This window comes from Oryzias latipes, chromosome 1 (genome assembly GCF_002234675.1).
Source record: "Oryzias latipes chromosome 1, ASM223467v1".
Lineage (NCBI taxonomy): Eukaryota > Metazoa > Chordata > Actinopteri > Beloniformes > Adrianichthyidae > Oryzias > Oryzias latipes.
Genome location: NC_019859.2, coordinates 5,677,839 through 5,694,932, shown reverse-complemented (window position 1 = coordinate 5,694,932; position 17,094 = coordinate 5,677,839). Strand labels below are relative to the sequence as shown.

The window sequence follows — 17,094 nt, the reverse complement described above, 5'->3', positions numbered from 1 at the left end:
TATTTATTATTATTATTTATTTATTTTTTGTCCAATCTTTGTTTGTTTCAAGACTTTTCTGACACAAAGAGGCAATAAAATTATTAAGTTAGTTGTGAAAAAGTTGGTTCTGCTAAAATCTTTAAACCACATTCGGCCTTTCTATGAAGCAAAATCTACCCGTTTTTGTCTTGATAAGCAGAAGCTGCCTTGCTTTGTGTCAGAGACCCGTGGGACTTATTTCCGTGAAACTGTCAAACCTGGCAACACAGTAGCTTGCCTTTGTACGGGCAAATGCTTGTGCACAGTGGGACGTTAGCTCGGGCAAACCTGACTTTCACTGACATTTTCGTCGAATCTGCGGGTAAACGTAAACGTCTGTGACGGCTGACCTTAGTTTTAGGTAAGCACATCAATCATTTTTAACATTTAGATCAGTTTTATCTATGTATTTGTGTCTTGTAATTTTTCATTGTGACATAAGAGTGTAACACAGACCGAGTCTTGATAGTTGTAGCTTCCGAAGGTGACTCACACGGGCCTCTTTTTACAACAGTATTTTTTTTTATTTGTTGTTTCTTGACATTTACATGAAAAATAGTTTTTTACGACACTCTCTCCTCCCTCGCGGGCCTCGGTGGGGTTAGCTGTTGCCTTGGCGACCTGATCATAAACTAGCGACGGTATCCGTTCGTGACCTGACTCGGCGTCCCGTTCGTTCGTTCTGACGCGAAGCTAGAAACAACCAAAAGCGGGATTTAAGAAGAAATGGCGTCCCGTTTGGTCCCGGAATTCCCCGCCGTTCTGGTGGCCCTTGAGCACCTGGAGGAGCTGAACCGGCAACTGCGGGAGGATGGGGCCCCGGGGGCCCCGGAAGCCAGCATCCTGCTGTCGGACGTCGGCGCCACGGTCTCCCAGCTGGAGGCGGACCGGCGCGCGGCTCACGAGCGTTTGGAGGTGGAGACGAGAGAAAACGGGAAGCGGGGGCACCAGGTGAGCGGCGTCCGCGAGCGCCTACGCGGGGAGGTGACGGCGCACGCGGCCGCGGCCCGGGCAGCCCACGCGGAGGAGATGGAGGCGCTGCGCAAAGACCTCAGCACCACCTCCGAGCTCCACCAGGAGGCCGCCACCAAGCTGCTGGAAGTCCAGAGCCAAAACAAGGAGCTGCAGGCAGAGCAGGAGACAGCCAGGAGTCACCTGGAGGAGGTTGTTGCCACCTTACAGGATCTCCTCATCCAAAAAGAGAGGCGGCAGGGGAAGCTGGAGGAGAGCTATGAGCTGATGGAGGAGCTGAAGTCCTCCATAAATGCTGCGGAGCAAGAACTCCAAACTCTGCAGCAGAGCACGACTCTGGAGCGCGAGGCTTTTCCGGAGCTGAAGGCCGGCCTCCTCGGACAGGTGGAGGAGATCCAGGAGGAAATCGATCGCCGGTTTGAAGCCGTGAAGATGAGAAACCAAGAAATAGACCGAGTCAACAAACGGAAAGAGGAAACGCGCAGAAATCTGGAGGAACACAGTGTTCATGTGGCCGAACTGGAGACCAATGTGGTGAGACTGAAGTCGTCATGGCAACAGTGTGAGCTACAGCTAGAAGATGAGACCCGAAGGTATCAAGAACTGACGGAGCAGTGGGAGAATCGTAAACAGGAGTTGCACGACTTAAAGGAGACGTTTAGTCAGAGGATTCACGATCTTCAAGAGCAAATCGCGGCGGTGGAAGCTAAAGTGGTGGCGGGCCGGGCGGCGAGGGCGCTCCATCAAGAGTCCCTGCCTCACATGGAGGAGATTTGCAAGCGGAGGCAGGCGGAAGAAAACGACGGAAAGGCGGAGCTTCTGCGTGTGTCGCAGCGGCTGAAGCGGCTAAAGCGGCAGCTGGATCAGAGCGCCGCCGCCATCGCCCAACGCAACCACGAGATCCGGCTGATGGACAGGCAGGTCAAAGACCTACGGGAGACGGAGGCGGCCAACCGGCCACTCCTGAAGAAAAACAAGGAGAAGCTTCTCATCGGCGTCAATGCGGAGAAGAAGAACGTCGGCCTTTTGGGAGATGAGGTGAAGCAGCTCAGACGGCAGCTGGAGGAGGAGAGGAGGAGGCAGGAGGAGCATGCGGAGAAGATGAAAGCTGAGATCGGTAACAGCGTCAGGAGGTACGAGGAGCTGCTGCAGGAAAAGGCCGCTCTCCACCAGCGACAGCCTCAAAGTGCGGATCTCCAAAGGCTGAAGAGCCTTGTCGCCCGACGGGAGGCGGAGTTCAGAGAAGAGGAGAGCGTCCTTCTGCAGAGGGTTCAGCAGAAAACCACAGAGGCGGAGAGCGTCGGCGAGAACCTCAGAGAGAAGCAGAGGGAGGTGGAGGAGAAAGAGAAGACGCTGGGGGAGGCGGAGGCCAAGCGGAACGAAGCTTTGACCAGGTATGACACTCTGAGAGAACTCACTCTGGAGCTGCAGAGGAGGACCGCCGAGCTGGAGCTCAAGAGTCAGGAGGCGGAGGAAGGAACCAGGGGGCTGCTGCTGGCCAAAGCCGACATGAAGGCGGAGCTGGAGGAGCTGCGAGCGCGGTACACGGCGCTTCTGGACCAGCAGGCCTCCGAGCTGAGAGCAGTGGAGGTGAGCATTTACGACTGCAGCGTGAAGCTGGAGCAGGTCAGCACGGAAAACAGCAGACTCCGCCTCCGCATCCGGCAGGTGACGGAGGACGTCAGAGCAGCCGCCGAGCACAGAGACCACCACCAGCAGGAGACCCAGAGGTTCAGGCGCCACCACAGAGCCTTAAAGGAGAGACTGCAGGAAGCCTTTGAGCAGGACGAAGTGCTGGTTCAGGACCAGCAGAGTCGTGACGGCGTCCTGCTGGCGTCCATCAGGTCTTTGGCGGAGCAGCTGAAGAGCCGGAAGCAGCAGCTGCTGCATTTCAGCACAACGCTGGACAGACGGATGCTGGACTTTAGCAAACGACTGGGAGAAAAAACAACAACAACAACGTGACAGTCACAGCAGAACGCCATGATAGGACGATGATTCCAAATGACTGGATTTCCTCTGTATAACCCAGACTTCCTATAAATTGGAGCAAAATCCAAAATATACAAACACTTTGGACCTGCAGTCTTTACTTGTCTTTACTTGGTTTGTTGCTGCCTCACATTGGCTTTGACCTAGTTCAACAAATACTTTTAACTGAACTCATCCTTAAAAGGTTAAGGTCTAAACTTATCCTGAACATTTGTTTATAATATTACTAAATCTAACTTATCCTTAACTTAACCTTTAACGTGGAAATGAAACAACCAACGTGTTATATTTAAATAGACAAAGGACGATCTTTTCCTCCCAAAGGTCAGGATGCCCATCTCCACTCCTTGAGGGCCGCCGGTGTGCTGCTTGCTTTCTAACTAACCTGTCATTATAGCTTTTTTTTATTGCCAAAATACACCTGATCCAGGTAATCAGCAGCAGATGGGGCGGGGTTTTCTTAAAACACTAGCAGGGTCCCACCAGCTCTGGAGTCCAACCCCCCCTGGACTCTAAACAAACCCCTAGGTCATGTAACCGCACCCAACATTCATCAGTTACACCACAGATGGCATAGTTTGGGCTACATTTAATTTAATTTAGTAACATAGTAATATAGTAACTGAAGTGGTATTTGGGGGGTAAATTACTGAAAAAGAAATCTGTGAAAACCCCCACAAAGCGAGTGCTGGTTTGTTTTGGTACCATTTGTAGAAAAATGAAGCTAGTTATCTGGTTACTAATAAGGTCACAAATGGTAACCGGAGCCCCCCCCCCGTGTAGCGTGCTCAGCTCCCTCTTGTTTGCCGTGTGCACCCATGCCCCCCAATCGCCGGTCGTATGACAAAGAAAAAGCTCTGGATGCAGAGCGGCAGCGTGGCATTGTGCTGCGCGGAGAGGCAAGCTGCTGATCATCAACAACAACAACAAAAGCCGGAGTCAGCTGCTGATGCTGGAGCAAAGAGGACAAACAGACACATGCACGCACACGTGGGAGAGTCACATGGTCCCCACACAGAAAACGCCACATTCTTTTAGGCTTTGGTTAGATGACACATGACTTATGGGAAACTGACATCTTCAGGAACCACAAACTGAAACTGAATCATGAAATCAGACATTTTCACTTGTCTGTTTGCAATGCCAGGCATTTGAAAAAGCATTCAATAGAAACCAACATCAGATGTTGCTCACCTTTCAGCGAATCAGTGAGTCACGGGTGGAGATTTTTACATCCTGACACAACCCTGTATTTGATCCGGGCTGGGGACCGGCAAAGGGGGACCCAGACTTGGGGGCCCCCTTGTGGGTACATAGTAGAACAAAAGGTCTTGCCCCCAAGGACTCACACTAGATGAAGCTCATCGCATCCCCTGGGAAACGAACTCTGATTTCCCAAGTGCCAGTCCTACACTTTCTAGGACATAGTTTCTGCAGAGGGGCAGCGGATCATCAGTTGGCATGGAGAAACCCCGCCCCCCCTTTCCTTTTCCGTTCCTTATAGCATGTGGCTCGCCCAGTATATTTTCTCCGTCACAAACACACTATTCATTAAACAGCTCGTTTCTTTTTCTGTCTGTTCCCGATTCACAATGATTTGAATAAAGAAAAACTCAGAGATGCAACTTTAAGCTTAAATTTCTTAATATATGTCCTCCATCATACGAAAAATGCCACAAAAAACATTTTCTAAACACCATTTTTGTCAGATTGGGTCTTTAAAGAACCCAGAAACAACCTCCAAAGATCTGGGAGGTCACGGTACATCCTTGTCTTTAAGGACCCTGTCCCCGTTGTAAACACGGCAGAGGCTTGGTTATGGTCTGGGCTGCTTTGCTGCATCTGGAACACCCATATTTTGAATCTGCGGAGAGAAATCTAAAGTATTTCAAGCCTTTCTGGAGTCAGATTTGCTGTGTGGTATCAGAAAGCCTGTTCTCAGTCTCAGGTCAAGATGACACAAAACGGATAAAAAAACAAGACGGGACTTTTCTGACACGTTCTTCTGTGATCCTATTGTAAGGAAACGGAAATATGCCGTCTGCTGAAGACACCCTGTAAGCCTCAGACAGCCGCTCATAAGGACTGAACAATGGTAGCATATGAAGGGCGTGAAAAAGAACAGCACATTGGTTTTAGGATTTTTTAAAAGCAATATCTAATGATATTCTATACATTTTTATAGCTTTTGTCATTTTCAAGCTGATGACTCTTGTGCGTTTCTTTGGTACAAATTATTGTGACTACGTTCCAAACTTTTTGGAAGTTTTCTTCATCTGATTCCAAGATAAAGAGATCTCATTTATTAAAAACAAAACATTTTCCCTTGATGCTTCATTTCTGCACTTTTACTGTGCGAATCTGTTCACATATTTACCAAAGCTTCTTTTAAGCGACGTATTAGACCATTGTTGTTCTGTGTAAAGTCGATTTCAGTCACTGAAGTCATCAGGGCAAAGCTCGGTTCAATGTCTAAAGTACATTTTTACTTGCTGACTGGTGCAAACGGGGATCAAATCACTGACTGAATGTTCTCTCCGGTTCCTCTGATTTGCTCTGAACTTTGGAAAATTAAAAGAAGGACAAAAGCTTCCGGAGTTTCGTTTGATTCTTCCTGACGGCTGCAAACCTCTCCTTCTACTCAGGCTGCTCTGCTCGGACTCTGGTTTGTTCCCGGCCAGCAGATGGCAGAAGGGAGCCGCCCTTCGGCGCCGTGACCTTGCCTCGCTGCTGGGGGGGTCAGTCAGCAACCTACGCTCTGTTTACCCTGAAGACAGACTCACGTGCTGGAGGAGCCACCTTCTCAGTCCGTTCAGTCAGGCGCAGGTCAAACACCGCTTCATTAAAAGCTGGAAGTCGAGGGACATTACCAGATTACACTTTTTAAGAAGGTAAGTTCTCAGAAAAGAAGTGCTTTTTTCTTTTTCTTTTTTACTTAAGTGGCAATTAAGTCAGACTTAGCTGAAAGGAATGCTCAGAATGAGTTGCAGTTTCTATTTCAAAGCGGTTCTGGTCTGAATCCAGGCTGCAGTGTCAACAAAGTGAAAGCCAAATCGTCCATCGAAATCAGTCCTCCAAATACCAACCATTCTGTCCTGGGGGAGGGACTGCACCCAAAATAGTTTGTTTTTGTTGTTTTAGTGCGCCAACATTTTAATCGAAACAAAAAAGGATTCCACTTCTCGGGTACTTCCCCCTAAAAATAATTTGTGTCAACAATACAACATATTTCCGACTTCCGTTTCATTTAACGCTCTGACATGAAAACACGTTATCTGGAAGACGCCGTCAGGATCCTCTGGTGACGTTTTTTTGGCAGGTTCTCGCTCTCACGGAGGGTCGGGATTTATACTGTCATCCGTCCAGCATGGTTATATAGCAGAAAAAGTTGAAACAGTTTCAGTCCAAATGACTCTTTTTCAAAGTTGAAGATGCTCCGCCTCTTCTCTCAAGCCTGTCGGATACGAGGCGAAACCTCTTCAGCCCCGGTAAACCAGTAAAGGCTTCAGAGACCCACTATAATGAAAATGGGGGTTTTAAACGTGTTCTTGTGGCATTTCTCTCATGATGGAGGACATACATAAAGGAAATTAAGATTAAAACTGCATTTCTAAGTATTTATTTATTCAATTCATTAAGGGAAAAGCCTGTAGAAGTGACATAGAAGCTACCACAGGAAGCCACTAGCCCCCTGCTCCGCTCCATTCTGATGCGTCCACTCGTAGATGAAAAAGTCCAAGTACGTCTTTGTTTTCCTCGCCTGATGGGGCATCTGTCTACGGCTGAAGAGCTCCGGTGCTGCTCGCCATTTCTAATGTTAGTTTCGGTTTGTGAGGAGCTGTAAGCTAGCAGGAGAGAGTGTTAACAAAGGCATGATGGGAAGTCAGGGCGAGCTTACCCCACGCCAACAGCCACGCCCACAACTCCGAGGTGAATTTCCTAACAATCTCCTGTTGCTCTGCAGAAACTATGTCCTAGAATTTTGTCTAAAAACTGCATAATTACAACCAAAAGACGACTGGGAACACTTTGAAAATGGATGAAAAGATGACTTTAAACAAAAGAGGAGGAGAGACGGTAGACTTCTGTTCAGCCAGAGGGGAAACGTTCAGACATTCGTCTTCGTTCGTCTCAGGCTCTGTCCTGCTGGGGTCGTCAAACAGGCTGCAGCCTCCTGGCTGACAGAACGCCGTCTGTTTGGGTTTGCTGTGGAGGAGCCGGGCTGGCTGAAGGTCAAAGACAACTCCAGCAACTGAACATCACGGAAAGCAGGCACGCCTGACCTTTACGGACGAGCCCCCCCCCCAACGCTCAAACGTGAGACGCTGACTCCAGATTTTGTTCTTCTACTTTTACCGAGTTTGGATGACAGCAAACCTGGAAAAACAACAAGTAAAAGACGAAAAATGTCGTCAAAGTTCATTTTGCAAACAAAATACATTTCTGCTTCCTGCTAATGTAGGTTTTTATTACAACTGCAGACTTCATGTCGAACAGTTTTAAACTCCTTTACTTCATTCAAGAAAAAACAACCATAAAAAACAGAATGAACAGATAATTAAATGAAATCTGTGTTGTTAGCCCTGAAAAAAACGTACTAACATCTGCATAAGTCATATTTCTATTGTCTATTTAAAAAGGAATACTGAAACATTTTTATGTCGTAATGGCAAATGAACGAATAAAAAACTGTAGATTTTATTCGTTACTTTATTTGCATTTGTTTTATAGTCGTGTTAAAAATGAAAATGATTTAAGTTCTTAGTCCACGTCAGTCCTCTGATGTGTTTCTACTGAAGTGAGGAGAAAATAAATGAATGTTTTCAAAATAAAAGATCAACTCTACCCAGCACATTTGTAGAAAGCCAAGCGTCACCAACAGTGTTGAGTGACGTGGAATAAGTAAAAGAAAAAGAAACAACAGTGTTATAAAATTTACAAAAACCTCAATTCATAAAAGAATTTCAAAACGAAAATTCTGCAAGAAGCCATGAGAGAATTTGGAAAAACGCCCAGTGTGGAGTAAATGGAGAATGTTGACACCTTCTGACCTTTTAACCGCAGCTCAGGTTCACATGAGCTGCTGTTATCACCCTCCCCTAGCACACGTGTGTGTCTGTATATGCACACTCACAGACATGTACACACCCTTATCATGGTAAAGTGTATTCATTTCCACAATTCCAATAAAAAATATAACTTTCATAGAACATAGATTCCCCTTTTTTATTGATTTCAAGTATTTATTTGTTTATTTTTTACATAAATTGGGGTTCCAGCTAAAAAAAAAACACAACAAACATTCAATTTTCCCAAATATGAATGTTGTAACCCTTGTGCTATCCTAGGCACTTTACCATTGGGAGTTGGGTCATCTAGACCCACTAGACAGTGTGCTGAACCTTTTTTCATCAATGATTTGTGATCTTCACTGGTGTCCATGGATTACATGAAATCTTTCCACCTTTATCCACCTTTGTCATGGTAGGGAGAACACGTCAATGTAAGGGTGGGGTCATCTAAGATAGCACAAGGGTTAAGCTGAGTTTAACCAACAACATCTACTGTAGCGACTAAACCAAACAGTCGCTGAGAGGCGACTGTTTGGAGACGACGAAGACAAGACTCAAGAACCTTCAGACATTCAGGAAGAATGAGGTGGAGGAACAGCTTCAGGAGATGGGCTACAGCTGTCGGGTTCCCCGGGTCACTTCTGACCCTGGGCCAAGGAGAAGAAGGGCTGGACTGTTGGACCCATGTCCTGTTTCCTGATAGAAAGTCAAGTGTGGCCTTCAGAGTCAAGGTCCAAGGGTTTGGAGCAGAACCCAAGCTGCTGGAGGTCCAGTGTGAAATCTGCACACTCTGTCGGGATTTGGGCGGCGATGTCCGGCGCTGGGAAACTCAGTTTCCTTCAACCTGGAATCCCTGCAACAGTCTAGCAGAAAGTTCTGGAGGACTTCATGAGGATCTGGATGGAGATGCAGACCTGCTCTCTGCCCAGACTGCTGAAGGATTGAAGATGGAATCATCATTCAGTTCTTGTGCTGTCTTGTGGGGTCCAGATGACCCCACTCCCAACGTTGGGAGTGGGGTCATCTGGACCCCACAAGACAGCACAAGGGTTAGAAAATACTTTCTTTGGATTTGATGTGATCATAATCTTTCTTTATGCTTTCTCCAAAAATCAAAGAATGATTTCTCCACATTCTTCTTATTTTCTGAAATCCCGTTTTTGTGGATTTTATGAGCTGGAACCCTGATTTATAAAAAAATTAATTCTTTCGAAGTTATTTTCTTTTGCATGGAATTATGAAAATATATACACTTTTTCATGGAATTCAAATTTTTTGGAAAAGGTCTACATTTAAAACTAGTAATTATTTTTAAATATTAATAATATAATAATTATAGCAGTCATATTTTATATATGTACATAATATATTTAGTGTGTGTTAAAATGTTTTTTTTAGGAAAACTTGAGAATTGCAACACTAGATCTGCCTCTGCAGAGAAAATTTTGCTGACTTAATCCAATCGTTTACTGGAAGCTTTTTTTTTTTCAAGTTCCCTAAAATATTTGTTTTTTTGTTTGTTTGTTTGGGCTAATTACAAACTTAAGACTACTTTTAAAGAAAAATATTGCATTTCTCATGTTTATAAAAGGTGGAATATTCTTAAGAAACAAAGAAAAACATTTCCATAACTCAGTCTGTGCTCCACATTCTGAGCTTTACTTTTGGGATAATGCACCAAAAACAAAGCAGTAGAATTATGAAATTATTACTGAATTATGCAACAAACTGTCCCTGCCGGGCTGCACAGCTGCCGTCTGCCTGGGTTTGTCCGATCCCTGCATAGTTCTGCAGAAAACCGGCTCAGGAAGTGGTTACCAGAGCTGCACATGTCTGCCACGTGCACCGCTGTCATGCTGCCTGCAGCAGTGAAGAGACAAATCATGTTTAGCATTTTCAACGTTTGTGTGCATAGAATTATGAAATGTATGGAATAATATAAACAAACAAAGGCAGACACAGAAATGTCCTGTCAGTTATAGTTAGCTATAAAGTTGTTCTTTTTTACAGTTGTTGGAGCCAAAATCAGTCCAATTTGTAATTATGCTCAATTTATAATTTGAAGACCATATTATTATTTAAATAGATATTTTTTATTAGCATATTTTTAATAATATGAGATTGCATTTGTTGAGATTGATTCCTCCCTTGGAGAAGTACATGTTTAGTTTAGTTTTTTAAAACTGCAAATCATCATAACTTCTGTTAAGTTTTTTCTTTACTAAAGAGGAAGTCTGTGAGTATTTTTTGCTGATGCGAAGATTCTCCCACAATGAAACCCAATTCGTGTTCGTTCTGACACGTTGACATACGTGTCCGCTGCGTGCGGTTCCACACGTTTAATCTTTCATCAGTTGTGATAAAGTGTCAAATCACTAAGAACTAACAAAATGTTCTGTTTGTTTGTGTATTTGATGACACGCTGACATAGATTCAAGGAAAAAACAAACATTTAACTGCAGCAAAAAGTTTGGGGGGTTTTTTTCTGAAAAAAAACACAAGAACCTGCAGAATGTGAAAGCAAAAACACCCCAGTAGGGAATATGTTACGTTTGAACTCATCCTGCAGGAGAAACAATGGTTCTGAGAGGATGTTGCATCATAAAGTTATATTTATGAAACACGCGTTTATGTGAAGCAAAGGCATGGCAGTTCCAAGCTCCTTATAGAAGTATGCTGGTTAAAAAAAACAACACAAATGAGTTGTGAGGTGAAAAAGAAATTAGTAAATAAAAAGAAATTCATTATTTCAAAATAAAATGAAAATATGCGACTGAAAAGTACTAAATACATAACACCAGTCCAGGAGAGTCTTTAGCTCATTTCCCAGTTTAGATGAAAAAACAGTTAATAGAGAAAGCTATGAGAAAGAACGAATCATTTCACAAACAAAGGAACTTTTTTTTCATCAAAAATGATTTGAAATAGCTCCAAATATTCTTTTTTTTAACAAAAAATAAAGAGTAAATCATCTTGTCATCTCTTTTTGCTCCAGATTCACACCGATCTGAATGAAGGAAAACAGAAATGCAATTTTAAGCTTTATTTTCTCAATATAAAGCCCTCTATCATGATAAAAGCACTACTTTCATCAGAGTGGGTCTTTATTATTTGAGATAAGGCCAATCTCTCTCATTTGCTGTCTTAGATAAAGTCATATCTGTATTTAAACATTATCGTTTCAAACTGATAACAAAACTAGAAGCCTTTCATTCCAAGTTCAAAAACCAAAAACAAAAGCCACCTATGAATTCCATAAATGCACTTCCTGACCCTTCAAGGCCTGATCGAGTTTTAAGTTTGAAAGTGAGAAAGGGAAGAAAACTCGCTGGACTTGTATGTCTGAGATACCAGCGCGGACAGCCATTGTTTTTACAGGCAGACCAAACAAGGGTTCCTTCACAAAACTCCTCTGATCCTGCTTTGGAAAAGCACTGAAAATGCCATCAAGTTTTCTTAAATCTGGCATTCAGTTTGGACCCTGGTGAAGCAGAAAAGACAGGGTGGTGTGGTCTGAGGAGTCCAGAATAGAAAGATCAGAGACTCACCTGCAGAGAACAGCTTGTGGGGGGAGTATTATGGTCTGGGGTTGCTGCCTCTCCTTGGGTACCGGCTCTGCTTTCACATTGTTTTTTCCTTCTCTGGTGACGAAACAAATTCCAGCAAAACAAAATCAGGATTTAGAGGTGGAGGAAATAATGTGAAAGGGGTTCAGATGGCGCACGAGACTGGGATTTATCCAGACCTTAACGCCCCCACCAATCTCTGGAATGCCCAAGAAAACGTCTGTCTCTTCAATACAAAGATCTTTGGATCAAAATGAAAATGTGTGACATTGAAAAGTTTAGGAAAGTAACTTTTTGTTGAGGATTTTTTGTTATTTTGGCTGTTCTTTTCCTCCCAAGTCTATTAAAAAAATGTGCAGAAAGTTTTAATCTCAGGACCTCATTTTGTAAATTCTTACTTTTAAGTTTGAACTTCAGGCGTGTGGAAAAGCACAGCCCTGATATGTTTCCTCTCAGGCGTGGAGTTTTTGCTTTTACATAAGACAGACACGGGAAGATGTTTTGTAAAAGCTCCTGCATGTGTGCACCTGCGCAGCCCCGCTCTGCTTATGCAGCCGCAGCCGCAGCCGCCGGTTTGCATAAAGCGAGTAACCCACTGAACCTGTCCAGCCGCACGTGAGCTGGAATTCTCCATGTGGCTCGGTGACGTCCCACTTCCTAATCTGGCCGGCTTTAAACGGGCGGCAGCTCAGCGGTTTGTCTTCAGTCCCACTTTCTGCTGAGCTTGATGCTCACACTGAAGGAGAGAAGCTCCTTTCACTGAAGAACAGCAGAAAACCATGCAGACGATGGGTAAGAAAAGAAGCAGCTCCTTCTGAAATCTGCATGTTGTCTGTGACGATACTGCCATTTCACTGGAAGATTTTTTTTTTTAAAGTGTAGAAACGCTGCAGGTTGTTGTGAAGGACGTAGGAAACAGTGACTGTATCTGCTCAGGCTAATCTGCAGGGAGACAGAAGGATTTGTGCGGCAGAGCAGAGGTCGGCTTCAGCTCTCAGGCACCAATCCTTTTGCTCTTCTCATCACAGTCAGTGTGCGTCGCAGTAAAAGACGACCATGAAAACCCCCCCATGACCCTTTCTGGTGTGTGTGTGGGGGGGGTGTTGGCTCGACTTTAAGCAGAAGATCCGTTTGGGTCGATTATAAATCTGTGGACCGAGTCCATCCGCCGTTTGCCGACACTGGATTCTAAGCTGAAGAAAACTGAGAGCAGGTTCAGACCTGGAGGAAGAGGGAGCTGTTCATTGATAAATATGCTCTTCTAGAAGCTTCTGGATGGGAATGTTTGGGGTTGGAAACGGTTTAACGGTTGGAAAGTTTATGAAACCAAATTAATGTCAAGCTTCTCATAAAGATCAGTATCGAGTTCTTAACGTCTCATCAGTTCTTTTATACTTTACCCACATTTATTGGGTTGCATTCTACTTGTGAGAAAAGTAACAGGGATCGGCGTGACGTTAGTGCATTTTGATGCAAACTTGAAGGTTTGAACCCACGTAGAAGACGTGAAAAATGAACCGATCTGGAGTTCAGGCTGCACGTTTGTGCTCTAAACCTGCTGATGCTTTTCATTTGTCATGAACTCATGTCTATTATTATTGTCTGTTTATACCCGGTGTGGAGTCCACAAGGTTGGCAGTTGGTTGGGAGGTGTGCCGCCTTTTCACTCATTCAGAACACAACCAGGCTTATCTGCATTCTGATCCCTTTGTTGTTATTTACAACAAAAGTTGTGTTTTTTTTCTGATTCGTCGCAACGTTCATCCATAGATAAAGCCGCCGTCGTGGCTTGACCACAAACGAAGGAAACCCAGACCAGACAAAAAAAACAAACAAAGCGGTGTGGGTTGTTTTTGTTTGTGGGCGTGGCCTATCTTTGTGAGAAAGAAATAAAACAGAAACGAATTAAGCGGCTATTCTCTAAAAGTTGAATGAACCGGTTTGGGAACGGATCTATAGAGGACGGTTCCTCCTCCTGGCTGATATGTGAGCACGGATGAGATGAGCGCCTCCCCGTCACTCAGAGATGCTTCGGTGGAGGTTAATCCCAGCGCCGCCACCAGCTGGAGGTCAAACGGTCCGAGGGGTGTGGGATGAAGGTTTCCTCTGAAAGGAACCCTCAACCCTCAGACTGTTTGACCTCCAGCTGAGCTGAGGGTTCCTTTCCGTGTAAATGACGGTTTCCTCTGTTTTGGTCTCTCTCTCTCTCAGCAGTGTGTCAGATGGGTGGAGGGGCCACCCGGCTGTACAGCACCCTGACTCAGAGCCTGGGCAGCAACAGCTCCCCCCGCCCTTACCTGGACCCCCGCCATTTGGACAACACCAACCTGGATCCAGATTTCCACCAGGTTGGTGACTTTTTTTTTCTCTCCTTAAGAACGGATTGAATGCAGAGGTGGGTGCTCACACCAACCTGTGGTGCTCTGTGGCAGCAGCAGCAGCAGCAGCAGCAGCAGAGCGGCTCCTCCGTCCGGCCTCCTGACCCAGAGGAGCTGCTGCGGCAGTGCGAGGAGGCGCTCAGGGACCGGCCCCCTCGCCTCCACAGGCAGTTTGTCCATCTCAATAATAATGGCCACGGCGCCCCCAACAGCCCCGTCAGGGTAATGCAGTGGAACATCCTGGCTCAAGGTACTGCAGACGATTCACAAAATATATGTATTGATTTAAAATGAACTGTTAAAAAGGTTAGAGACCCACTTTTTTTAACATTTCGCTGATGATGGAGGACATTAAACTGCATTTCTGAGTATTTCTTTATTCAAATTAAAAACAAATAAAAACAAATAAAAACATCACTCGCCATTTTGGTTCCTCTGATAATGTTAGGCTGGGGTTGTGAGGGGCTGTAAGCTAGCGGGAGAGAGTGTAAACAGAGAGCTCTCAGTTATGGGTGAAAGGAAGTGGGGCGTGCTTACGTCACGCTAGTGGTCCCGCCCACACAGGTTTCCTGATTTTGCATAATCGTCATTAAAAGACAACCGAGAGCGCTTTGAAAATAGATCAGCAGAGTCAGAGTGGATGGATGGATGGATGGATGGATCATTAATTTAAAAGAAAATAGTAAAAATGTGATTGTCGTTTTTCATATTGTCATTGAAAAACAAGAACTGAATTGAAATGACTAAAGGGATGTTAAAATCAAGAAGTTCGCATTAGAAAGGAGTGTTTCATGTTAATGTAGCTCCGCGTTTGTCGTTACCTCAGGTCTGCTTTAAACCGGCGTGGCCTTTGACTCTTGTGTCCCTCAGCTCTGGGAGAAGGCGTGGACAACTTCGTCCGGTGTCCCCTGGACGCCCTCTGCTGGTCCCAACGAAAATGTCTTCTGCTGGAGGAGATCCTCACCTACCGACCACACATCCTGTGCCTGCAGGAAGTGGACCACTATTACGACACCTTTGAACCCGTGCTGGCGGGCTTGGGGTACAGCGGTCACTTCTGCCCCAAGCCCTGTTCCCCGTGTCTTTACGTGGAGGGCAACAACGGCCCCGACGGCTGCGCGCTCTTCTTCGACCGGTCCAGATTTGAGCTGCTGGACAGCACGAGCACGCGCCTCTACGCCATCATGATCCCCACCAACCAGGTGGGTCCCATCACACTCTCCTCTGCACGATGGGGAGAAGAAACGTTCTATTAAGCTGCGTCTTCCTTCCGCAGGTCGCCGTAGTGACCACTCTGCGTTGCCGCATCACGGGAAGCCTGGTGTGCGTGGCCGTGACGCACCTGAAGGCTCGCTCCGGCTGGGAGTGGCTTCGCAGCGCTCAGGGATCAGACCTCCTCTGGCAGCTTCAGGATCTGACCAATAAACTCTGCGCCAGGCTCGGCGAAGACAGCATACCTCTGCTCATCTGTGGAGACTTCAACGCCGTCCCAACAGAGGAGGTGTACCGCCACTTTGCCGTTTCTCCTCTCGGTTTGGACTCCGCCTACAAAAAACTCAGCCAAGACAGCTCGACGGAACCAAAGTACACATCCTGGAAGATCCGGGCCACGGGGGAGTGCTGTTCCACTCTGGACTACATCTGGTACACAAGAGACACCCTCAAAGTAAACGCGGTTCTGGACATGCCCACCGAGGAGCAGATCGGACCCGACCGGCTCCCATCCTACAGCTACCCGTCCGACCACCTCTCCCTGGTCTGTGACTTTACGTTTCGGGAGAAGGAATGAAGGAGGACAGCCGCATCCAGGGAGCGCCGATGCTGGGAGCCCGAGGTTTGCTGCAGGTCCCCTTCACTCCACGAGGAGGAGAAGGGCGAGCAAGTGAAACCGGGAAGGAAAGAAGGCCGGAAAGCAGGAATGTGAAGTTCAGGAAAAGATGGAAGAGCCTGACGGCCAGATGTGGACCTGAAAGAGTCCACCTCCATAAACTCTGAAGGCTTTTGCTCACCCGGTCACTGCTTTGCGCCACCATCTGGACGAAAACTGAACTTTGACTTTTATGACCATGCTGGAAAAAGAGAAACTTTTGATGTATAGTAGAAAATAAAAGATTTTGCCTGATGTTTAAGGTCTTTTCTTAACATTTGACATAAACAACTTAGCAGGATTGAAGCAAGGTTCCTAATTTCCAGATATTTTAAAACAAAAAGCCACCTGTGACGTCTGGAAAGAAATACCTAAAGTTTCCAAAAGTCCCCAATTCCCTTTTAACCCCTGTGCTATCTTAGATGACCCCACCCTTCCATTGACGTGTTCTCCCTACCATGACAAAGGTGGATAAAGGTGGAAAGATTTCATGTAATCCATGGACACCAGTGAAGATCACAAATCATTGAAGAAAAAAGGTTCAGAGCACTGTCTAGTGGGTCTAGATGACCCAACTCCCAATGTCAAAGTGCCTAGGATAGCACAAGGGTTACCCAAAAATGTTACAAACAAGCCAAAAACTTCTATTCAATTCAATTTCATTTATCCCTTGTGCTATTACATGAAATCTTTCCACCTTTATCCATCTTTGTCATGGTAGGGAGAACACGTCCATGTAAGGGTGGGGTCATCTAAGATAGCACAAGGGTTAAATAGCCCAAATTCACAACAACAGTCATCTCAATGGGCTTGTACCTGTAATTGTAAGGTAAACGTACATCAAAAGGATCATAAATGCATAGAATTCAATAGGAGAATACTAAACTTTTACTAAACAAACTAAACTAAACTGAAATCCCTGCCCGTAGACCCGCCTACGCAGTAAAGAAAAACTCCTAAAAAACGGATTCCGGAAGAAACCTCAGGTGTGCCCACATGAAAGAGGGATCCTCCCCCAGGACGGACAGGAGGTGTACCAGAATTCTTAGAGAGAATTAGCTTATCCAACTCTAAAACTACATATTAATAGTCCAGCAAATGGTCTTCATTCAGTTAAAGTTGGGGGATGTCTGGGGGCGCGAGATGAGCTGGAGACAGGATCCACAGCCAGGTGTAGAAGAAGGAGCAGAGACGAGGTACTCGGTCAGGAACAGGAGCACGGATGA

At 45.6% G+C, this 17,094-nt stretch overlaps 2 protein-coding genes across 6 annotated transcripts; both read left to right on the top strand.

The window, feature by feature from the left end:
* The first annotated feature begins 238 nt into the window (after nucleotides 1-238).
* noct (nocturnin) lies at nucleotides 239-16,125 on the top strand. Of its 5 annotated transcripts, none has more exons than XM_011487183.3 (6): nucleotides 239-382; nucleotides 5,631-5,876; nucleotides 13,838-13,971; nucleotides 14,056-14,251; nucleotides 14,872-15,203; nucleotides 15,278-16,125. In XM_011487183.3, exons 3-6 carry the CDS (start codon nucleotides 13,846-13,848, stop codon nucleotides 15,788-15,790), a joined length of 1,167 nt encoding a protein of 388 aa, XP_011485485.1. In that variant the 5' UTR covers nucleotides 239-382; nucleotides 5,631-5,876; nucleotides 13,838-13,845; the 3' UTR covers nucleotides 15,791-16,125. The 5 variants fall into 5 exon arrangements, with proteins under 5 accessions (XP_011485485.1, XP_004065606.1, XP_011485536.1 ...); XM_004065558.4 differs by having other exon boundaries at nucleotides 13,835-13,971; XM_011487234.3 differs by lacking the exon at nucleotides 5,631-5,876 and having other exon boundaries at nucleotides 13,835-13,971.
* Nucleotides 392-4,626, top strand: LOC105357190 (trichohyalin). The gene has a single exon (XM_020710529.2). It carries the CDS (start codon nucleotides 748-750, stop codon nucleotides 2,956-2,958), a length of 2,211 nt encoding a protein of 736 aa, XP_020566188.2. The 5' UTR covers nucleotides 392-747; the 3' UTR covers nucleotides 2,959-4,626.
* Nucleotides 16,126-17,094: the final 969 nt, after the last annotated feature.

Bases quoted from the DNA above. Each gene is read 5' to 3' on its own strand.
- LOC105357190 (XM_020710529.2), top strand. From the start codon at position 748: ATGGCGTCCCGTTTGGTCCCGGAATTCCCCGCCGTTCTGGTGGCCCTT.
- noct (XM_011487084.3), top strand. The intron at 13,972-14,055 runs GTTGGTGACTTT...GCTCTGTGGCAG, and splicing joins TGGATCCAGATTTCCACCAG to CAGCAGCAGCAGCAGCAGCA. The intron at 15,204-15,277 runs GTGGGTCCCATC...TTCCTTCCGCAG, and splicing joins TCATGATCCCCACCAACCAG to GTCGCCGTAGTGACCACTCT.